A 25,024-nucleotide genomic window follows, 5' to 3' on the forward strand; every position below is an offset into this window, starting at 1 on the left:
TGGCTTAATGTCACCTTCCAATAGCAAGGTGGCATTAACCCTTCATTACCCCATATCCCACCGCTACAGGGAGTGGGAAGAGAGTGGCCAAGTGCCAGAATAGGCGCATCTTCCAGATGTGCCTTTTCTGGGGTGGCTGGGGGCAGATGTTTTTAGCCACGGGGGGGCCAATAACCATGGACCCTCTCCTGGCTATTAATATCTGCCCTCAGTCACTGGCTTTACCGCTCTGGCGGAGAAAATTGCGCGGGAGCCCACGCCAATTTTTTCCGCCATTTAACCCTTTATTTTAGCAGCTACAGCGCTGAAATTTTGCACATACACACTACTAACATTAGTAGTGTGGAATATGCAAAAAAAAGGGGGATATGAGATGGTTTACTATATGTAAACTATGTCTCATATCATGTCGGGTTTGTGCAGGAGAAATGAAAAGCCGGCAATTGAATTACCGACTTTTCACTAACACCGCTGCGTATTTCTCGCAAGTCACACTGCTGGTCCGTGTGGAATCCGTATTTTTCTCGCCCCCATAGACTTTCATTGGCGATTTTTTTGCGCAGTACGCTGACAAACGCAGCATGCTGCGATTTTGTACGGCCGTAGAAAGCCGTATAATACTGAACCGTAATATACGGCTAATAGGAGCAGCCCCATTGAGAATAATTGTGCCGTATGTTATGCGAGTTTTACGGACGTAGTTTCTGCGCTCTTACATCCGTAAAACTCGCCAGTGTGACGCCGGCCTTATTCTCAGTGAGGAAGGAAATCGTAGGACCTGGTATAAGAGAGATGCCGTAAAGTGGCTACCAGGTACACATAAAATTGGCCTTTTTTATGCGCTAAACGCTCTCATTTTTCATATTTCTAGTGCAGTAATGCAGTTAAATTTTCATGTTTCATGTTTGCATGTTTCAGCGCTACAGTGTTATGACCCCAATGGCGAGGGTCTCAGAGGAACGTGGAAGTCTGCAGAATACAAAAATCCAGCTCATAGGGCAGTGGTAACTGGGTTGACCATATATCTACTCCTAACGCCAACACTAGAAGTAGCCGGGGATCATTCCTACGTTGATTCTAGATGACACGCGCCAGCCGGAGAATCTAGCTACCCCTAGTAGAGGAAAACAAAGACCTTTCTTGCCTCCAGAGAAGGGGACCCCAAAGCTGGATAGAAGCCCCCCACAAATAATGACGGTGAGGTAAGAGGAAATGACAAACACAGAAATGAACCAGATTTAGCACAGAGAGGCCCGCTTACTGATAGCAGAATAAAGAAAGGTAACTTATATGGTCAACAAAAACCCTATCAAAATCCACACTGGAAATTCAAGAACCCCCGAACCGTCTAACGGTCCGGGGGGAGAACACCAGCCCCCTAGAGCTTCCAGCAAAGGTCAGGATATAGATTAGGAACAAGCTGGACAAAAATACAAAACCAAAACAAATAGCAAAAAGCAAAAGGCAGACTTAGCTGATATAACTGGAACCAGGATCAGTAGACAAGAGCACAGCAGACTAGCTCTGATAACTACGTTGCCAGGCATTGAACTGAAGGTCCAGGGAGCTTATATAGCAACACCCCTAACTAACGACCCAGGTGCGGATAAAAGGAATGACAGAAAAACCAGAGTCAAAAAACTAGTAACCACTAGAGGGAGCAAAAAGCAAATTCACAACAGTACCCCCCCCCCTTAGTGAGGGGTCACCGAACCCTCACCACGACCACCAGGGCGATCAGGATGAGCGGCATGAAAGGCACGAACTAAATCGGCCGCATGAACATCAGAGGCGACCACCCAGGAATTATCCTCCTGACCATAGCCCTTCCACTTGACCAGGTACTGAAGCCTCCGCCTGGAGAGGCGAGAATCCAAGATCTTCTCCACCACGTACTCCAACTCGCCCTCAACCAACACCGGAGCAGGAGGCTCAGCAGAAGGAACTACAGGCACAATGTACCGCCGCAACAAGGACCTATGAAATACATTGTGAATAGCAAACGACACAGGAAGATCCAGACGAAAAGATACAGGATTAAGGATTTCCAATATCTTGTAAGGCCCAATAAAACGAGGTTTAAATTTGGGAGAGGAGACCTTCATAGGAACAAAGCGGGAAGAAAGCCATACCAAATCCCCAACGCGTAGTCGGGGACCCACACCGCGGCGGCGGTTGGCAAAGCGCTGAGCCTTCTCCTGTGACAACTTCAAGTTGTCCACCACATGATTCCAGATCTGCTGCAACCTATCCACCACGGAATCTACCCCAGGACAGTCAGAAGGCTCCACATGACCCGAAGAAAAGCGAGGATGGAAACCAGAGTTGCAGAAAAAAGGCGAAACCAAGGTGGCGGAACTAGCCCGATTATTAAGGGCAAACTCAGCCAACGGCAAGAATGTCACCCAGTCGTCCTGATCAGCAGAGACAAAACACCTCAAATAAGCCTCCAAAGTCTGATTGGTTCGCTCCGTCTGTCCATTAGTCTGAGGATGGAAAGCAGACGAAAACGACAAATCAATGCCCATCCTACTACAAAAGGATCGCCAGAACCTGGAAACGAACTGGGATCCTCTGTCTGACACAATATTCTCAGGGATGCCGTGCAAACGAACCACGTTCTGGAAAAACACAGGAACCAGATCGGAAGAGGAAGGCAGCTTAGGCAAAGGAACCAAATGGACCATCTTGGAGAAGCGATCACATATCACCCAGATAACGGACATGCCCTGAGATAGCGGAAGATCAGAAATGAAATCCATGGAGATATGTGTCCAAGGTCTCTTCGGGACAGGCAAGGGCAAGAGCAAACCGCTGGCACGAGAACAGCACGGCTTAGCTCGAGCACAAGTCCCACAGGACTGCACAAATGACCGCACATCCCTTGACAAGGAAGGCCACCAAAAGGACCTGGCCACCAGATCTCTGGTGCCAAAAATTCCCGGGTGACCTGCCAACACCGAGGAATGAACCTCGGAAATGACTCTGCTGGTCCACTTATCCGGGACAAACAGTCTGTCAGGTGGACAAGACTCAGGCCTATCAGCCTGAAATCTCTGCAACACACGTCGCAGATCCGGAGAAATAGCTGACAAGATAACTCCATCTTTAAGAATACCAACAGGATCAGCGACTCCAGGAGCATCAGGCACAAAGCTCCTAGAAAGAGCATCGGCCTTCACATTCTTTGAACCTGGTAAATACGAGACAACAAAATCAAAGCGGGAGAAAAACAATGACCAGCGGGCCTGTCTCGGATTAAGGCGTTTAGCAGACTCGAGATACATCAGATTTTTGTGATCAGTCAAGACCACCACACGATGCTTAGCACCCTCGAGCCAATGACGCCACTCCTCAAATGCCCATTTCATGGCCAACAACTCCCGATTGCCCACATCATAATTTCGCTCGGCAGGCGAAAACTTCCTAGAGAAAAAGGCACAAGGTTTCATAACAGAGCAACCAGGGCCTCTCTGCGACAAAACGGCCCCTGCCCCAATCTCCGAAGCATCCACCTCAACCTGAAAGGGAAGTGAGACGTCAGGCTGGCACAAAACAGGCGCCGAAGTAAACCGGCGTTTCAACTCCTGGAAAGCCTCCACGGCAGCAGGAGCCCAGTTAGCTACATCGGAGCCCTTCTTGGTCATATCCGTCAAAGGTTTCACAATGCTAGAAAAATTAGCGATAAAACGACGGTAGAAGTTAGCGAAGCCCAAGAACTTCTGAAGACTCTTAACTGACGAGGGCTGAGTCCAATCAAGAATAGCTCGGACCTTGACTGGGTCCATCTCCACAGCAGAAGGGGAAAAAATGAACCCCAAAAAGGGAACCTTCTGTACACCAAAGAGACACTTTGAGCCCTTGACAAACAAAGAATTTTCACGCAAAATTTTAAAGACCAACCTGACCTGCTCCACATGCGAATCCCCGTAAGAACGAAATAACAATTTTTACTTGCTGAGCAGAATCTCCAGATGAACAGGGTCTCAGGGACAAAAACAATTTACAATTATTCACGAAATTCCTAAACTTAAACCTGTCTCCGGAAAACAGTTCAGGAATCGGTATTTTAGGTTCTGACCTAGGATTTCTGATAACATAGTCTTGTATGCCCTGCACACGAGTAGCCAGCTGGTCCACACTTGTAATCAAGGTCTGGACATTCATGTCTGCAGCAAGCATAGCCACTCTGAGGTAAAGGGGAAGAAGAAAAAAAAAAAACTCAGAATCTTCTTTCTTATAATCCCTCTTCTGCAATGCATTAAACATTTAATACTGGCCTGGCAAACTGTTATGACCCCAATGGCGAGGGTCTCAGAGGAATGTGGAAGTCTGCAGAATACAAAAATCCAGCTCATAGGGCAGTGGTAACTGGGTTGACCATATATCTACTCCTAACGCCAACACTAGAAGTAGCCGGGGATCATTCCTACGTTGATTCTAGATGACACGCGCCAGCCGGAGAATCTAGCTACCCCTAGTAGAGGAAAACAAAGACCTTTCTTGCCTCCAGAGAAGGGGACCCCAAAGCTGGATAGAAGCCCCCCACAAATAATGACGGTGAGGTAAGAGGAAATGACAAACACAGAAATGAACCAGATTTAGCACAGAGAGGCCCGCTTACTGATAGCAGAATAAAGAAAGGTAACTTATATGGTCAACAAAAACCCTATCAAAATCCACACTGGAAATTCAAGAACCCCCGAACCGTCTAACGGTCCGGGGGGAGAACACCAGCCCCCTAGAGCTTCCAGCAAAGGTCAGGATATAGATTAGGAACAAGCTGGACAAAAATACAAAACCAAAACAAATAGCAAAAAGCAAAAGGCAGACTTAGCTGATATAACTGGAACCAGGATCAGTAGACAAGAGCACAGCAGACTAGCTCTGATAACTACGTTGCCAGGCATTGAACTGAAGGTCCAGGGAGCTTATATAGCAACACCCCTAACTAACGACCCAGGTGCGGATAAAAGGAATGACAGAAAAACCAGAGTCAAAAAACTAGTAACCACTAGAGGGAGCAAAAAGCAAATTCACAACATACAGTGTGCTACCTTATTTGCTTGAATGTATAGGAGTTGGCGACTCTAGGTTTAGCACCTGTTCACACTTAGTCTATGTATGGATGTGACGGTCAGTTTTTTCATGTGTTTAAGAGTTAGATCCTATTGGTCACCACCTTCTCACTATCAGAAATGCGGTTTTTACACTGATCCGCAGTCTTAGCATGTGATGGATTATTCCTGAGAGATCATGCATTATCAGATAGATCAATCCTTGCAAACTCTTAGTTTGTTTGCCATCCCTGACCATTTTAAATGATTCATGGTTAACAAATATAAAGTATAGCAAGTTGAGAAAACGTGTATTTATAGAGTTCCCTCTTTCTCTACTTCCAGATGCAGCAGTATTATTATAAAGTATACATATATACTTGTCTAGGCACATTAATACAGAGGAGTGCAAACAGCTCCAAGTATTTAGTAAGGTAGAGTGCTGGGTTTTATGGCAAATCTGAAACTGCTGCACAAGTCCTGTGTAGCAGAATGACCTGCAGCATCTGCAGGGATGGCAACAAGAGTCCAGAGACCCTTGAAATGGCGGGAACCGACGAACCAGCTATATTATCAATAAGGGAGCGCTGAGCTCATTTTTCAGAGCTCACACCGTGCTTCCCCCTCAGGTACCTCCAGGATATAGCCGCACTGCTCCGTCAGTCCCTCCAGGAGCAAAGTCCACAGCTCCATGCCTCCTGCCACCCAAGCGCACAGTAGAAAATGTCCACCTTCCTCCACAGGCCTTATGTCCCATGAGAGTTTAATCAGAACCCGACACACCAGAGTCGCGGACCGCACTTCTCCAGGAGCCGGAGACCTCCAAGAGCCCAGGGAACTACACTGCTTGCAGGTAAACTCACTTTAACAAAGTCAGGATTGTGACATGATTATAGGAGCTCGGTCTGGACATGTCCTCTCAGCTCCACTACACCGCCACTCCCTCCTGTGTGAATTCTTTGTTGGCTAGAAAGATTGTTTCTTCACAATACATTTTCCGCATTATGAACATGAAAATGGCTTCTTCCCTGTGTGAGTTCTTTGGTGGGTAACAAGATGTGCTTTCTGGTTAAAACATTTCCCACATTCTGAACATGAAAAAGGCTTCTCTCCTGTGTGGGTTTTCTGGTGGCTAACAAGATTCACTTTGTGGTTAAAACATTTCCCACATTCTGAACATGAAAAAGGCTTCTCTCCTGTGTGGGTTTTCTGGTGGCTAACAAGATTCGCTTTCCTGTTAAAACATTTCCCACATTCTGAACAGGAAAAAGGCTTCTCCCCTGTGTGAGATCTATGATGTCTGACAAGAACTGATTTATCTAGAAAACATTTCCCACATTCTAAACAGGAAAAAGGCTTCTCCCCCGTGTGGGTTTTCTGGTGGCTAACAAGATTCGCTTTGTGGTTAAAACATTTCCCACATTCTGAACAGGAAAAAGGCTTCTCCCCTGTGTGAGATCTATGATGTCTGACAAGAACTGATTTATCTAGAAAACATTTCCCACATTCTGAACAGGAAAAAGGCTTCTCCCCTGTGTGAGATCTATGGTGTCTGATAAGAACTTTTTTTTCTGTAAAACATTTCCCACATTCTGAACATGAAAAAGGCTTCTCTCCTGTGTGGGTTTTCTGGTGCCTAACAAGATTCACTTTGTGGTTAAAACATTTCCCACATTCTGAACAGGAAAAAGGTTTCTCCCCTGTGTGGGTTTTCTGGTGGCTAACAAGATTCTCTTTCCTGTTAAAACATTTCCCACATTCTGAACATGAAAAAGGCTTCTCTCCTGTGTGAGTTTTTTGATGGGTAACAAGATGCGCTTTTTGGTTAAAACATTTCCCACATTCTGAACAGGAAAAAGGCTTCTCCCCTGTGTGGGTTTTCTGGTGGCTATCAAGAGTCGCTTTCCTGTTAAAACATTTCCCACATTCTGAACATGAAAAAGGCTTCTCTAATGTGTGGGTTTTCTGGTGGCTAACAAGATTCGTTTTCCTGTTAAAACATTTCCCACATTCTGAACATGAAAAAGGCTTCTCCCCTGTGTGGGTTTTCTGGTGGCTATCAAGAGTCGCTTTCCTGTTAAAACATTTCCCACATTGTGAACATGAAAAAGGCTTCTCCCCTGTGTGAGTTTTTTGATGGGTAACAAGATGCGCTTTCCGAATAAAACATTTTCCACATTCTGAACATGAAAATGGCTTCTCCCCTGTGTGAATTCTCTGGTGACTGACAAAATCTGATTTCTGGTTAAAACATCTCCCACACTTGGAACAAGAAACTACATTGTTTGCTTTGTGAAGGTTTTGTTGTTTGAGAAAGGACTGTACTAGGGGAAAACTATTTCCATATTCTGATAATGAAGATGTCTTCATTGCTTTAGGAGCAGTTCCTTTTTTAATGCTTATTTTGTGACTTTGATTTTCCTTAGTAGTAGGTAATGAATCAGAAGACAGGACCTTTTCCAAAAGATCAGATGACAGATCTTTGCTGTGATGGGATGGTGGTGTATCTGGAGTAATGGCATTCACTTCAATTGTATCCTGTGGGATCTCAAGATCATCTGATTTAAACATTGAAGATGTCAGCTGTCCTGCTGATCTCCTGGTACGGTCATCTGCCAAGAATAAAACCAATTATTATTTTAGAATAAAATATCCTTGAATTTTATATTTTTGAACATTTCTACTTAAATGGTCTGTAAAAATGGAAAGTTATGCAAAATTATTTAATTATTCACCAAGACAATGACAGTTTACAGTTTACTAGACTGTGCTCAAACCACATTAAGCATCCATGCTTTTGGCATCACTATAGGAGAAGAAACCACTTATTTTACGGCATGTGTATCTCCTGGAGCACAATCTGGGAACTATGTGTTGGGTAATAACTTGGGATATTTGCAATTTTCATTTTCCAACATCCACTGTGCGTGCTAATATCTGGAAACTGCCAATGGAGTCAAAATAGTCACTATTCCTATAGATTAATTCATTGAGGGTTATAATTTACAAAATGGAGTCACTTTAAAGGGATTTCATCCGCTCTGGTTTTCTGCAATTTTGTCATATTAGGGATTCTGCAAATTTTGTCATATTAGGGATTCTGCAAATGGTGTTTCCCATCTCCTCTGGTATCTGCTCCTGCAATGTCTGCTTTGGACACCAGACGCGGCTTACTCATTCTGCAGGCGATGCTGGTAACAGAGATGGGGTTGGAACCAGAAGCTGTTGGCAGTGCAGGGTCTATCCAGCCACTAAGATTAGGGAGCCTGTCATCTGTAGTACCATCCAGTCTGGGCATGTGTGCTGTCAGCTGCAGTAATCTGCTCCCTGTTTTAGACAATTGGAAAGCACCACACCTTTTTTAATCAGATAAATTTCTATTAACCATAAGATTCACAACAGTTCACATGTTCATACTCATTTTATGTTTTACAGTAAATTAACCCCCCCCCCCCCCATGGAAACCATATCAGGTGGAAACAATAATTCATCCATAGTTGACAATATCAACCAGAGTTCCAGTTTACCAAAAGTTGTACTCTATACTGGTATAACATTAATTAATCCTATCCATCCACGGCAGCCATAATGAAGAGAATAAATCCAGCCGTCTCTCCTGGTGTAAATACTTTTCTCAAATTCAATTATGTGGCTCTTTTGAGCAATGAATTCGCGTCCGGACGGAGGCTCCTCTCTAACCCAATATTTTGCAATCAGTTTCCTTGCAATAAACAATCTTGCAATTACAATTTTAGTTGTATTGCCAGTTAACATTTCCTCCACATACCCTAATATACATATCAACGGATGTCGTATGTCGCATGTGGTATGTCGCATGTGGCATGTCGCATGTGGCATGTCATGTCGCGTATGTCATGTCGCATGTATGTCGCATGTATGTTGCATGTCATGTCGCATGTTGTATGTCGCATTGTGCATGTCGTATGTCGCATGTTGTACATCGCATGTCGCATGATGTATGTCACATGTTCAATGTTGCATGTTGTGCATGTCAAATGTTGCATGTAACATGTATGTTGCATGTCGCATGTTGTACGTCGCATGGTGCATGTCGCACGTCGCGTGGTGCACATCGCAATGGTGCATGTCGCATGGTCAATGTTGTATGTTGTGCATGTCAAATCTCGTAACATGTAGGTCGCATGTTGTATGTCGCATGGTGCATGTTGTATGTTGTGTGTTGTATGTGCACACAGTCTAGACGAGCCCAGCTCTGCTACATCTGGATGCCTGACAAATACTTGCTTTTCAGGCATACTGATCACATGGATTTATTTGGAGAAAAATTATTTGTATTGAGCTTTTCAAATATTTTAGTAGTCCATTTAAAATGGGCAAAGCAAGGGACGGGGAAGTGGCCATGATGCTGATGGTGAACGCAGAGGATGAGGCCCAGCTGAAAGTGAACAACAAAGAGCCACATCTTCACGCTCGACCTTCCTGTCCTACTTTCTAGGGGACCACAGCACACCACTATTGAAGCCACAGCATTGTGAAATGATTGTTGGTTGGATAGCGAATAATGCTTCCAGTCACTAAGCCACCACCACGTCTTCCACACGGTCAAGTATGAGTAGCCGTGAGTGAGGACCAGATATTACCCACCCTGATCTTCCTTCCTACCATCATGCCGAGTGCCCTGAGACAAATGATCCCGCACTTGGACACTCCGAAGAGTTTACCCTTTAAAGATTCCGGACTCTCGGCCGGTCAATTTGAAGTGGGGCCACATGAGATCGCATGTAGCGATGCCTAACGATTTAAACAGCCACGGTCACACGAAGGCGATGGTGGGAAAGTGTCACAAGAGGTGGACGATAAGACAATTGCCAGAAAGTCAGGAGGAGGAGCAGGGTGCAGATGTGGAGGACGAGGTGGTGGATGACTAAAGTATCTGACCCAACCTGGCAGAACAACATGCAGAGCGAGGACAGCAGCACACATGGGAAAGGAGGCATATCACCCCAACAGGCAGGAAGAAGCAGTGTGGTGGCCATAGACAGAAGGCGTGCATCCATTCCCCGTAACACCAACATGACGGAAGTTGCCATTCCAACTGTTAGATCTTCCAGAGTCAGGTTATTTTTTTAAAGACTCTGCCGATAACCCTTGAGCTGGACCTCATCTTTAAAGTCAAATGAAGGATGAACTTGTACCCTCAAACCACGTGGAACGATTTGTTGGTTCATATAATTCTCAAGAGAGGATTTGTTCCACCATATTTTGGTCTTCTTGTATAGAGCATTCCTATATAGTCGAATTGTTTCCTTAACAGTTTTATTAGTATCCAAGGAAGGGGTGGAGGTCCCCTGTCTGAAAAAATGTGATGCCTTAGACTGCCAGGAGCATTCCCTGGCTTTGAAATCCATTAGAGTAAAGTTGCAGATAATCTGTTTACTAAGCACAGAGATATTTATTAATCCCATAATCCAACAATTAAATTGGCAATAGCACTTCGATCATGGATGCTTACAAACGTTTACCTAATAAGGTATGAAGTGACTAGAAGATAAGTGAATACATTTTTTATTTTATTTTTTTTATTAACAATGTTAAAAACAGATAATATTATATAAAAAGACAGAAAGATGTAATAATGGGACCTCCAAAACAAGTCAGGGCGTGACACTTGAAAAGTGATGGGCGCCGAACAAAGACCATTGACAATCTCCCCATTCCCACCCTCTGCTGCTTACCACTCCGCCCACCTAATTACTTTACACCCGCCCTTAGGATATAAAAACCTACTCCCCTACCTAGTCTCCATCACGCCCCCCTTTATGAAGAAGCAGTCATGCGAAACGGCGCTCGTCGGGCGCAGGACGTGACACCATCATCTCCCCAGGCTGCCCAAACCCTCATTTACTAAATTCAGGTAAACTCTGACTGGTCTTCGACCAGCTGTATTATGTGCTAATCTATTTTCTACATCTCTTGCATGTACTGCTTACCTACCCTTATAACTGATTGCCATCAAGTAGAGGATCGGTGAGCTCTCCCGTGTGGTGTTGTATATAGAGGATCTGTCAGCTCTCCCGTGTGGTGTAGTATATAGAGGATCTGTCAGCTCCCCTGTGTGGTGTAGTATATAGAGGATCTATCAGCTCTCCCGTGTGGTGTAGTATATAGAGGATCAGTCAGCTCTCCTGTGTGGTGTAGTATATAGAGGATCTGTCAGCTCTCCTGTGTGGTGTGGTATATAGAGGATCTGTCATCTCTACTATGTGGTGTAGTATATAGAGGATCAGTCAGCTCTCCTGTGTGGTGTAGTATATAGAGGATCTGTCAGCTCTCCTGTGTGGTGTGGTATATAGAGGATCTGTCATCTCTACTATGTGGTGTAGTATATAGAGGATCTGTCAGCTCTCCCGTGTGGTGTAGTATATAGAGGATCTGTGAGCTCTCCCGTGTGGTGTAGTATATAGAGGATCTGTCAACTCTCCCGTGTGGTGTTGTATATAGAGGAACTGTCTTCTCTCCTGTGTGGTGTAGTATATAGAGGATCTGTCAGCTCTCCTGTGTGGTGTAGTATATAGAGGATCTGTCAGCTCTCGTGTGTGGTGTGGTATATAGGATCTATCCGGTGTGGTATTTTTAAACTGCATGGTGGGCCCCAAGAATGATTTTTCTCTGGTGGGCCCAAGGTACTCTAGTCCGACGCTGCTTCTGAATGCTAAGACTATCGCTCAGGTTTTTGATAATGAGATCATGAAGCTTCACGGTGTTCCCTCCGATGTTGTGTTACATCGGATGACCCAATTTGTTTCCAAGTTCTAGAAAGTTTTCTGTTCTCGACTGGGGTGCAGCTGTTCTTTTCCTCTTCTTTCCATCCTCAGTTGCATGGACATTCCGAACGCATTAATCAGAATTTTAGAGGCTTATCTCAGGTGTTTTTTCTCTGAAAACCAGGAGGATTGGGCATCTTCCTTACCGTTGGCCGAGTATGCTATTAATAATCATTGCCAAGAATTTACCGGCAGGTCACTATTTATTTGTGCATACGGTTTACTTCCACAGTTTGGTACTTTTAGTGAGGGAGGGGGCTTCAGGAGTTCCTGAGGAGGAATGTTTTGCTTTATCTTCCTCCTCTGTGTGGCAAGGGGCTCAGAGTAATTTGAGGATCATGGGAGACAGGTAGAAACGTATTGCTGACAGGAAACACTCGACAGGTCCAGACCTAAATGTGAATTACTTTTTGTGGATATCAACCAGGAATATGAAGTTGAAGATCCCTTCCTGGAAGCTGGGACCTAGGTTTATTGGTCCCTTTAAAATAACCACTGTCATTAACGCTGCAGCTTTTCTTCTTGAGTTACCTCAGGCTCTTAAGATCCACAAGGTGTTCCACAGGTCTTTACTCAATAAATATGTAGAACCTCTTGAGTCATCTCCCTGCTGCCTCTCTCAATCCTTACTGATGGTAATTTGGAGTTCCAGATTTTGATGATTGTTTATTCCCATCTTCAGCGTTGTTTCCTGTTGTACTTCATGCACTGGAGGTGTTATGGTCCAGAAGAGAGGATGTGGGTTTCTCAATCAGAGGTGAATTCCCCTAGGCTGGTTCGTTCGTTCCATGCCTCATCCTGAGAAACCAGGTCCTGAGTGTCCGGAGGCCACTCATACAAGGGGAGGGTACTGTCACGGGTGCATCAGTCAGTCATTCTGGATCCGGCTACAGAAGGTCATTGCGCTGAGCTCTGCAGGCAATTTCTGGATCTTGTATCTCTGTTGCAAAGTGATATCCTTCTCCCTCTAGGACATAGCAGTGATCTTCACTACTGCTGATTAACACACCTTTGCTGGATGTTTAAATTCCTTTAGTCGCTTCAGCAAGGAGCCGGTGATAGTTCTACTATTTCCCTTTGTCTGGTTGGAAGTACTTGTAATCAACTAGTTCCTTCTTGGTGTTCTCTTGGAAGGATAGCTGGCGTGATCTCTTTGGTGTCTTCTCAAGCTAGAAGAGGGTCTATCGCTAGGGGCAGCCAGGGATTAGGCTCCTGCTCGACGATAGTTGAAGAACCAGGAGTGGCTACTTGGTTTTTGCTAGAGCTTCTCATAATGGAGTTAGGCTTGTACAGCAGATAGCCGTCGGGTAACAGTCCTGGGCAGTCCCTGGTACTGTAGAAGCTCACCCAATGGGTCAGGATGGCAGTCAAGGACATGATTCGGAGTCACGGGCAGTACAGGATTTGGATACTGGTAAACCACCTATAGGAGAATATACAGATGGTATGGATTCTGGCTCACCCAGATGACAGACACTGATCCTTGTTCAAACAGTGCAGATTTTGAGACAAGCCAGGAAGGACACTGGTGCTAATTCAATCAACACAGGTTTCAGGAACATATTTAGACAACATGGGAATCAGGAACAGGTTATGGACCAGGGACCTGGCTACATACTACTTACATACACAGACTAAGTAGAGAAAATACAGGAGTTGTTCAGGCACCTCCCTACTAACGCTGCCGTCACAATAGCAGTATTTGGTCAGTATTTTACATCAGTATTTGTAAGCCAAAACCAGGAGTGGAACAAAGAGGAAAAGTCTAATAGAAACATATGCACCACTTCTGCATTTATCAGCCACTCCTGGTTTTGGCTTACAAATACTGATGTAAAATACTGACCAAATACTGATAGTGTGACGGCAGCCTAAGGAGGGTGCTTTACATACAAGTGCTTCTCACAATATCAGAAAATCATCAAAAAGTTAATGTATTTCAGTTCTTCAATACAAAAAGTGAAACTCACATATTACATAGAGTCATTACAAACAGAGTGATCTATTTCAAGTGTTTCTTTCTGATAATGATGATGATTATGGCTTACAGCCAATGAAAACCCAAAAGTCATTATCTCAGTAAGTTAGAATACCTTATAACACCAGCTTGAAAAATTATTTTAAAATCGAAAATGTTGGCCTACTGAAATGTATGCTCAGTAAATGTGCTCAATACTTAGTTGGGGCTCCTTTTGCATCAATTACTTCATCAATGTGGTGTGACATGGAGGCGATCAGCCTGTGGCACTGCTGAGGTGTTATGGAAGCCCAGGTTGCTTTGATAGCAGTCTTCAGCTCGTCTGCATTGTTGGGTCTGGTGTCTCATCTTCCTCTTGACAATACCCCATGAATTCTCTATGAGGTTAAGGTCAGGTGAGTTTGCTGGCTAATCAAGAACAGTGATACTGTTATTTTTAAACCAGGTATTGGTACTTTTGGCAGTGCGGACAGGTGCCAAGTCCTGCTGGAAAATGAAATTTTCATCTCCAAAAAGCTTGTCGGCAGAGGGAAGCATGAAGTGCTCTAAAATTTCCTGGTAGACAGCTGCGCTGACTTTGGTCTTGATAACACACAGTGGACCTGCACCAGCAGATGACATGGCTCCCCAAACCATCACTGATTGTGGAAACTTCACACTAGACCTCAAGCAGTTTGGATTTTCTGTCTCTCCACTCTTCCTGCAGACTCTGAGACATTCATTGCTAAATGAAAAGCAAAATTCACATTCATCTGAAAACACCACCTTGGCTCACTGAGCAACAGTCCAGTTCTTTTTCTCCTTGGCCTAGGGAAGACGCTTCTGGCATTGTCTGTTGGTTACAAGTAGCTTGACAAGGAATGAGACACTTGTAGCCCATGTCCTTGATACGTCTGTGTGTGGTGGCTCTTGCAGCAATGACTCCAGCAGCAGTCCACTCCTTGTGAATCTTCCCCAAATTTTTGAATTGCCTTTTCTTAACAATCCTTTCAAGGTACCTTTTTCTACCACACTTTTACCTTCCACTCAACTTTCCATTAATCTGCTTGGATACAGCACTCTGTGAACAGCCAGTTTCTTTAGCAATGTCCTTTTGTGGCTTCCCCTCCTTGTGGAGTGTCAGTGACTGCTTTATTGACATTTATCAAGTCAGCAGTGTTTCCCATGATTGTGGAGCTACTGAAACAGACTAAGGGACTTTTTGTAAAGCTTAGGAAGCCTTTGCAGGTGTTTTTCGTTAATTATTATAATTGACTGAAGTAATGGCTTTTGGGGTTTCATTGGCTGTAAGCCATAATCATCAACATTAACAGAAAAACACTTGAAATAAATCACTATGCTTGTAAGGACTCTAAAATATATCAGTTTCACTTTTTGTATTGAAGAACTGAAATAAATTAACTTTTTGATGATATTCCAATTTTGTGAGAAGCACCTGTACCTGATGCCTACCAGCTTTTGGCTGGAGCAACTTCCAAAGTGCGAGCACTGCCCCTTTAAGAATCGGAGCGAGTGTACGCAGACCTAGAGAAGCAGGAAGGCACAACAGGGAACAGATAGATCGCCGACTGGCCGGGACATTGAGCATTTTGGCACCCGTGCCACAGGAGTGAGAATGACCACACTGGGACATCGGAATCGCCTTTACAAATGTAACAGCATCGTTACCCTCTGATTTCTCTTACAGGCCCATTATAATATTTTTCTTCAAGTGATTTTCTAACCTGTCAGCACAGTCTACTTACGCTGTTATGACCCCAATGGCAGAGGGTCTCAGAAGTAATTACCAAGTCTGCAAACACAAAAAAACAGTTCATAGGACAGTGGTAACTGGACTGACCGTATAACTAATCCTAGCACCACAAATAGCAGCAGCCGGGGAACGTGCCTACGTTGGTTCTAGACGTCTCGTGCAAGCCGGAGAACTAACTAACCCTAGAAGGGAAAAGATAGACCTTTCTTGCCTCCAGAGAAAAGACCCCAAAAGTTGGATACAAGCCCCCAACAAATAATAACGGTGAGGTAAGAAGAAAAGACAAACGTAAGAATGAACTAGATATTTAGCAAAGAGAGGCCCACTGACTAATAGCAGAATATAGTAAGATGACTTATATGGTCAGCAAAAACCCTATCAAAATTTCCACGCTGGATATACAAGAACCCCCGAACCGTCTAACGGCCTGGGGGGAGGATACCAGCCCCCTAGAGCTTCCAGCAAAATCAGGAATCACATTTAGTACAAGCTGGACAAATAAATAAGAGCAATGCAAATAACCAAAAAACAAGGAAGCAGGACTTAGCTTAATTTAGCAAGAACCACGACCAGCAGACAGGAGCAAACAGAAAGGAACTGATTACAACGATGCCAGGCACCAGACTGAGAATTCAGGAAGTTTATATAGCAACACCCCTGGACTAACGACCCAGGTGGGTGCCAAACTAGGGAAAGACAATCCCAGAGTCATATCACTAGTGACCACAAGAGGGAGCCAAAAAAGTCTAATTCACAACAGTACCCCCCCTTTAAGGAGGGGTCATCGAACCCTCACCAAGACCACCAGGGCGATCAGGATGAGCAGCGTGAAAGGCACGAACTAAATCGGCCGCATGCACATCAGAGGCAACCACCTAGGAATTATCCTCCTGACCATAGCCCTTCCACTTGACCAGATACTGAAGCCTCCGCCTGGAGAGACGAGAATCCAAGATCTTCTCCACCACGTACTCCAACTCGCCCTCAACCAACACCGGAGCAGGAGGCTCAAGAGAAGGAACCACAGGTACAACGTACCGCCACAACAAAGACCTATGGAACACGTTGTGAATGGCAAACGACACAGGAAGATCCAAGCGAAAGGACACGGGATTAAGGATTTCCAATATCTTGTAAGGACCGATGAAGCGAGGCTTAAATTTAGGAGAGGAGACCTTCATAGGAACAAATCGAGAAGACAGCCATACCAAATCCCCAACACGAAGTCGGGGACCCACACCGCGGCGGCGGTTGGCAAAACGCTGAGCCTTCTCCTGTGACAACTTTAAGTTGTCCACCACATGATTCCAAATCTGCTGCAACCTATCCACCACAGAATCTACCCCAGGACAGTCAGAAGGCTCCACATGTCCCGAGGAAAAACGAGGATGGAAACCAGAGTTGCAGAAAAATGGCGAAACCAAAGTAGCGGAACTAGCCCGATTATTAAGGGCAAACTCAGCCAACGGCAAGAAGGTCACCCAATCATCCTGATCTGCAGAAACAAAACACCTCAAATAAGCCTCCAGAGTCTGATTAGTTCGCTCCGTTTGTCCATTAGTCTGAGGATGAAAGGCAGACGAAAACGACAAATCAATGCCCATCTTAGCACAGAAGGATCGCCAGAACCTGGAAACAAACTGGGATCCTCTGTCAGACACGATATTCTCAGGAATGCCGTGTAAACGAACCACATTCTGAAAGAACAAAGGAACCAGATCGGAAGAGGAAGGCAGCTTAGGCAAAGATACCAAATGGACCATCTTGGAAAAGCGATCACATACCACCCAGATGACAGACATGCCCTGAGACACCGGAAGATCTGAAATGAAATCCATGGAAATGTGTGTCCAAGGCCTCTTCGGGACAGGCAAGGGCAAGAGCAACCCGCTGGCACGAGAACAGCAAGGCTTAGCTCGAGCACAAGTCCCACAGGACTGCACAAATGACCGCACATCCCGTGACAAAGAAGGCCACCAAAAGGACCTAGCCACCAAATCTCTGGTGCCAAAAATTCCCGGATGCCCTGCCAACACCGAGGAATGAACCTCGGAAATGACTCTGCTGGTCCACTTATCAGGAACAAACAGTCTGTCAGGTGGACAAGAGTCAGGTCTACCAGCCTGAAATCTCTGCAACACACGTCGCAAATCCGGAGAAATGGCTGACAAGATTACTCCCTCTTTAAGAATACCAACAGGTTCTGCGACTCCAGGAGAGTCAGGCACAAAGCTCCTTGAAAGAGCATCAGCCTTCACATTCTTTGAACCTGGTAAATACGAGACCACAAAGTCAAAACGGGAGAAAAACAATGACCAACGGGTCTGTCTAGGATTCAGGCATTTAGCAGACTCGAGATACATCAGATTTTTGTGATCAGTCAAGACCACCACACGATGCTTAGCACCCTCGAGCCAATGACGCCACTCCTCAAATGCCCACTTCATGGCCAACAACTCCCGATTGCCAACATCATAATTCCGCTCAGCGGGCGAAAACTTCCTAGAGAAAAAAGCACATGGTCTCATTACAGAGCAACCAGGGCCTCTCTGCGACAAAACGGCCCCTGCCCCAATCTCAGAAGCATCCACTTCAACCTGAAAGGGAAGTGAGACATCAGGCTGGCACAAAACAGGCGCCGAAGTAAAACGGCGCTTCAACTCTTGGAAAGCTTCCACGGCTGCAGGAGCCCAGTTAGCAACATCAGAACCTTTCTTGGTCATATCCGTCAAAGGTTTAACAACGCTAGAAAAATTAGCGATAAAACGACGGTAGAAGTTAGCAAAACCCAAGAACTTCTGAAGACTCTTAACTGACGTGGGTTGAGTCCAATCATGAATAGCTCGGACCTTGACTGGGTCCATCTCCACCGCAGAAGGGGAAAAAATAAAACCCAAAAAGGGAACCTTCTGTACTCCAAAGAGACACTTTGAGCCCTTAACAAACAAAGCATTCTCACGCAAAACCTGAAACACCATCCTGACCTGCTCTACATGCGAGTCCCAATCATCAGAAAAAAACAGAATATCATCCAGATAAACAATCACAAATTTATCCAGATACTTCCGGAAAATATCATGCATAAAGGACTGAAACACTGAAGGAGCATTAGAGAGCCCAAAAGGCATCACCAAGTACTCAAAATGACCTTCGGGCGTATTAAATGCAGTTTTCCATTCATCTCCTTGCTTAATGCGCACAAGGTTGTACGCACCACGAAGATCTATCTTGGTGAACCACTTGGCACCTTTAATCCGGGCAAACAAGTCCGACAACAGAGGCAAAGGATACTGAAATTTAACAGTGATTTTATTCAGAAGCCGATAGTCAATACAAGGTCTCAAAGATCCGTCCTTCTTGGCCACAAAAAAGAATCCCGCACCAAGAGGGGAAGAGGATGGACGGATATGCCCCTTCTCCAGAGATTCCTTGATATACGAACGCATTGCGGTATGCTAAGGTACAGACAGATTAAATAATCTTCCCTTAGGAAATTTACTACCTGGAATCAAATCTATAGCGCAGTCACAGTCCCTATGAGGAGGAAGAGCACTGGACCTGGACTCGCTGAATACATCCTGATAATCAGACAAATACTCAGGAACTTCCGAAGGAGTAGAGGAAGCAATAGACACCGGGGGGGAATCACCATGAATTCCCTGACAGCCCCAACTTGACACAGACATTGCCTTCCAATCCAAGACTGGATTATGGGTCTGTAACCATGGCAGAACCAAAACGACCAAATCATGCATTTTATGCAGCACAAGAAAACGAATCACCTCCCGATGTTCAGGAGTCATGCACATGGTTACCTGTGTCCAAAACTGCGGTTTATTTTCCGCCAATGGCGTAGCATCAATACCTCTAAGAGGGATAGGATTTACCAACGGCTCAAGAACAAAACCACAGCGCTTGGCAAATGACAGATTTATAAGACTCAGGGCAGCACCTGAATCCACAAACGCCATAACAGGGTAGGAGGACAATGAGCAAATTAAAGTCACAGACAAAATAAATTTAGGTTGCAAATTACCAATGGCGACAGGACTAACAACCCTTGTTAGGCGTTTAGAGCATGCTGATATAACGTGTAGAATCACCACAGTAAAAACACAACCCATTCTGACGTCTATGATTTTTCCGTTCATTTCTAGTCTGAATTCTACCACATTGCATTAAATCAGGTGTTTGTTCAGACAACACCACCAGAGGATTAGCGGCTTTGCGCTCCCGCAAACGCCGGTCAATTTGAATAGCCAGCGCCATGGAATCATTCAGACTTGTAGGAATGGAGAAACCCACCATCACATTCTTAATGGCTTCTGAAAGGCCATTTCTGAAATTAGCGGCCAGAGCACACTCATTCCACTGAGTAAGCACGGACCATTTCCGAAATTTTTGGCAATACACTTCAGCTTCATCCTGGCCCTGAGAAATAGCCAGCAAGGCTTTTTCTGCCTGAATTTCAAGATTGGGTTCCTCGTAAAGCAATCTGAGCGCCAGAAAAAACGCATCAATATTTGCCAATGCCGGATCTCCTGGCGCTAGCGAAAAAGCCCAATCCTGAGGGTCGCCCCGCAAAAAAGAGATAACAATTTTAACTTGCTGAGCTGAGTCTCCAGATGAACGGGGTCTCAGAGACAGAAACAATTTACAATTATTCCTGAAATTCCTAAACTTATATCGGTCTCCAGAGAACAGTTCAGGAATAGGTATTTTAGGTTCAGAAATAGGACTACTAGTAACAAAATCTTGTATGCCCTGCACACGAGCAGCAAGCTGATCTACACTTGTAATCAAGGTCTGGACATTCACGTCTGCAGCAAGCACAAGCCACTCAGAGGTAAAGGGGAGGAAGAAAGAAAAAAAAAAAAAAACTCAGAATTTCCTTTCTTATTATCCCACTTCTGCAGTGCATTAAACATTCAACTTGGGCCTGGCATACTGTTATGACCCCAATGGCAGAGGGTCTCAGAAGTAATTACCAAGTCTGCAAACACAAAAAACCAGCTCATAGGACAGTGGTAACTGGACTGACCGTATAACTAATCCTAGCACCACAAATAGCAGCAGCCGGGGAACGTGCCTACGTTGGTTCTAGACGTCTCGCGCCAGCCGGAGAACTAACTAACCCTAGAAGGGAAAAGATAGACCTTTCTTGCCTCCAGAGAAAAGACCCCAAAAGTTGGATACAAGCCCCCAACAAATAATAACGGTGAGGTAAGAAGAAAAGACAAACGTAAGAATGAACTAGATATTTAGCAAAGAGAGGCCCACTGACTAATAGCAGAATATAGTAAGATGACTTATACGGTCAGCAAAAACCCTATCAAAATTTCCACGCTGGATATACAAGAACCCCCGAACCGTCTAACCGCCCGGGGGGAGGATACCAGCCCCCTAGAGCTTCCAGCAAAATCAGGAATCACATTTAGTACAAGCTGGACAAATAAATAAGAGCAATGCAAATAACCAAAAAACAAGGAAGCAGGACTTAGCTTAATTTAGCAAGAACCACGACCAGCAGACAGGAGCAAACAGAAAGGAACTGATTACAACGATGCCAGGCACCAGACTGAGAATTCAGGAAGTTTATATAGCAACACCCCTGGACTAACGACCCAGGTGGGTGCCAAACTAGGGAAAGACAATCCCAGAGTCATATCACTAGTGACCACAAGAGGGAGCCAAAAAAGTCTAATTCACAACATTACGCTGTCATTTGGCCTCAAAACAATCCCGAGACATTTCAGGACTAAACATCATAGTGACAGTTCACTTTTTAGGGTGCGGGGTATAGATATGCTCAATGTTAATATCCGTGACGGGAATTTGTTTAAACGTTTGGGCCAACTGGAAACACATTGGATTTGGTCCCTCAATACCGTATACCCTGCAGGTCTGAATGAGAACATTAGTTATGCTCCCTTCCTGTAGTCGCTGCACTGGTGTGCTTAGTGTGCCTTCTTGCAATTTGTGCACATTTTGTTTTAATTCTTTTATTGTTGTTCTGTTTTTAATTCACCTTTTTATTACTTAGGATTCCCATATCGCTATACTGAATTGGTTATTGTGCTTTTGGAACTCATCTGGACTATGTGACATGGAAATTGAAGCTGATGGACTGCTATTTTTGTCATTTTTCCCTACCCTGATAAAGCCATCGTTTGGGTTCTTCCCTTCCCCATTGGGGTGTAGGGGACATATGCGGACAAGCTGTTAGTACTGTTATTACTTTTTATGATGCTATCATCAATGCTCATGTGCCTTGTGGGACTGTACCATGTTATATTGTTTTGTTTATGGTCATTGTATTTTATATTATTATTTGATATATTATATTATGTAAAGTGGTCAGTCTCCTCTTGGCCAATGTGTCTATCTCTTTGTACAATTCATTTTTATAACTGCATTTGTCCGTATGTTTTATTTGATATGCTGTTATATCTGCATATCTCCTTGTTGTCCTTCTACGCTAATAGTTGCTTCTAAACGCTTCTGTTTGCCCTTTCCATTGCCCCTATTGTAGATGGTGTCTACGCACTGATCACTTTAGGCGCATGCGCCGCTCTGTTACTGCTCCGTCCTTCTCTGACAGCCGCGCACGTACTTCCAGATCACATGGGGCCCCATGCATTTCCGGTCGTCGTTGTTCGGCGTGCTGGACTGGGCGGAAGCAGTATGTTGCGGTGGCATGCAGTCTCCATTATGGGTTTCCTATATATACTCCTCTATGCCCATTCTATGTACGCGCCCCCTGAGAAAGGTATCCTAACCGAAACGCGCGTCAGGTGGATCGGGGTCCCCATACTGCGGAGGTTTACCACGGGATCGCTATTACCAGGTGATGTGTAGTAGTTCATTTATGTGCCTTTACCTGTATAATCACTGGTTTATTTACATTTCTTCCATGTACTCTGGATGAAGTTCTGCTATCCTGTGGGGCTGTGCCTCTACGAATTGCACTACATACCATCTTTTTATAGTATACTTTAAATTCTCTGCAGCTGGGGATCGCCGTACCTTGGGCTGGTTTATTGTTCACATGTTGCTGCTGGCATTTTTGTCATCTTTTAGCCCTTTCTAACACTAACTCTCTGGTTGTTATATGTATAATTTTATCCAATAAAGTGTTGTTCTATGTTTGGACTCTATGACTGCGTGGTGCTCTTTTGTCTTTGTCATTTGGCTTTGTAGTTTACAGACCTGGACAGGTAATGGTCAGTGCCTCCTAATTTATGTTGGCAGGTGGATTTCCCAGATTGTAAGCTCTATAGAAAAAAGCTTTCAATACCCAGTCATTGGGATAGTGTGACATGACTGAACTACTTCTTTACTTCTCTATACTTAGTGGTTTCTACTCACCTGGGTGGTCACAAGTAGGAATCTCCTCTTGACACTGCTCATCACCCGTCACATGTGTCTCTGTAGTATTAATATGGGTCAGATCTTCACCCTGAAACAAATATTGTATCAATCACAGAGAGACGAAGAAGTCACATATGTGATCAGCTCTAATCCTGCCATCTCCACTGTTATGATTACACAAGTATAAAACATAAAACTGGTGGATAAAACAAGACTGAGCACAAGACCTTCACCGGCGTCTACACATCATAGGGGAGATCTCCTGACACCTTCTCTCCATCTACCTGATGATCCTGAGGAACATTGGGATCTTCTTGTTTACAGTCCTGTGGAAGAAGAGGACGGGGACATCTCTCTGGTGTTGTCCTCTTACTGGATAGATCTGGAGGAAACACATACAGGGACTGAATTCATTCTTCATATACAGATAATTATAGGCCGTGTGTATTTAGTCCTATTACCTGGTGATGTGAGGGGCTGGGGAACCTCCATCATGACGTCCTTGTACAGATCTTTGAGTCCTTCTAAATACTCCCACTCCTCCATGGAGAAATAGACGGAGACATCCTGACACCTTATAGGAACCTGACACATACAATGATACCGTCATCCCCCCGATCCCATCATAGCGTTACTGTATAATGTCCCAGCATTCCCAGCAGTGTCACCTCTCCAGTCAGCAGCTCAATCATCTTGTAGGTGAGTTCTAGGATCTTCTGGTCATTGATGTCCTCATGTATCAGGGGGTGAGGTGGAGGCCCAGTGATTGGGCTCAGGGGTCTTCCCCATCCCTCAGACACAGGGTCCTGACAGCGCTCACTAGAGGTCTTCTTCACTACTGTGTAATCCTGGTTATGGAGAGACACATTAATAAATCTCACTACAGACATTTCCAGAGTCCTCACCTCTCCAGTTCTGTCCATCTGTTATTCCCATAGATAAGAATGATGTAATGTGACGTCATCAGAATCTCTCACCTCTCCAGTAAGACAGAAGAGGATCTCTAGGGTGAGGTGTAATATCCTCTCCGCCATCTTGTCTCTGTCTATATCCATTCTTGATGGGTAAATCAGGAAAATTCTCTTATGTGGAAGGATCTTCACTGAGAGGATCCGAGACATGAATGAGAAGATGAGCCGATGTAATATCATAAAAATCCTGTGTAATAATACAATTACTGGAGATAATAAGGGAAACATATGAGATTATTTTACACTATTTAGTTTTCTTCTTTGGAGCCTCCAGCACCGACCTCCACCCGCAGAGCCGCACTCCACATAGAGAATAATGGAGCCTCCAGCACCGACCTCCACCCGCAGAGCAGCACTCCACATAGAGAATAATGGAGCCTCCAGCACCGACCTCCACCCACAGAGCCGCACTCCACATAGAGAATAATGGAGCCTCCAGCACCGACCTCCACCCGCAGAGCAGCACTCCACATAGAGAATAATGGAACCTCCAGCACCGACCTCGCGCACTCCACATATATGGGTAGAAGCTAGAGTGTATGGGCTCCTTCCAGGTGTGACATCATTTCCGGGGGTCTAGGCTTAACCCACATATATGGCTTTTCTGTGTGCACAGGACCTGTGATGAGGTCACAGGAGGGGAGGAGTCAGGGTCACATGATCAGGGGCCTCAGTGTATGCAGGACTCTGCTGTGCTGGTTGTCATGGTGCTGGATGAGGGGAAGTTTATGTGTGGGGTCAGGAGGGGTTTACAGTGTGGATGTAGTGGAGCCGTGTGTGTAAGAGATATATGGAGTGAAGCCGCCTGTGTACAGGGTGTGTTGAGTGGAGCTGCGTGTGTACAGGCTGTACGGTGCTGAGTTGTTTGTGTATGGACAGGAGCCATGTTTGTACTGAGCAGAGCCGTGTGTGTATGGAGCGGAGTTTGTTCGTTTTATAAGTAGATTTTTTTTTTATAAAACAAGGGCTAGCGGAACGCACCGAGTAAATATAGATGTTTATTATCATTGGTGCGTTCGCAGCCCGGGGTCCACCGTGCAGGAGAACCTGCTGCTAGTGAATGGCGGCACTATTTGGCGGTATAGACT

At 44.9% G+C, this 25,024-nt stretch overlaps 1 protein-coding gene and 1 long non-coding RNA gene across 2 annotated transcripts in view; both read right to left on the reverse strand.

The window, feature by feature from the left end:
* The window catches only part of LOC143767729 (uncharacterized), a 400,410-nt gene that overhangs the window by 275,160 nt on the left and 100,226 nt on the right, over positions 1 to 25,024 (reverse strand). The window lies entirely within an intron of this gene.
* Positions 5,195 to 24,472, reverse strand: LOC143767651 (uncharacterized). The gene is made up of 6 exons (XM_077256104.1): positions 23,943 to 24,472; positions 23,634 to 23,813; positions 23,427 to 23,550; positions 23,250 to 23,347; positions 22,963 to 23,053; positions 5,195 to 7,669 (listed from the first exon to the last, which is right to left on the reverse strand). The coding sequence occupies exons 1-6, from the start codon at positions 24,162 to 24,164 to the stop codon at positions 6,060 to 6,062; spliced, it is 2,325 nt and encodes a 774-aa protein (XP_077112219.1). The 5' UTR covers positions 24,165 to 24,472; the 3' UTR covers positions 5,195 to 6,059.

The sequence above is a fragment of the Ranitomeya variabilis genome, chromosome 4, assembly GCF_051348905.1.
Source record: "Ranitomeya variabilis isolate aRanVar5 chromosome 4, aRanVar5.hap1, whole genome shotgun sequence".
Lineage (NCBI taxonomy): Eukaryota > Metazoa > Chordata > Amphibia > Anura > Dendrobatidae > Ranitomeya > Ranitomeya variabilis.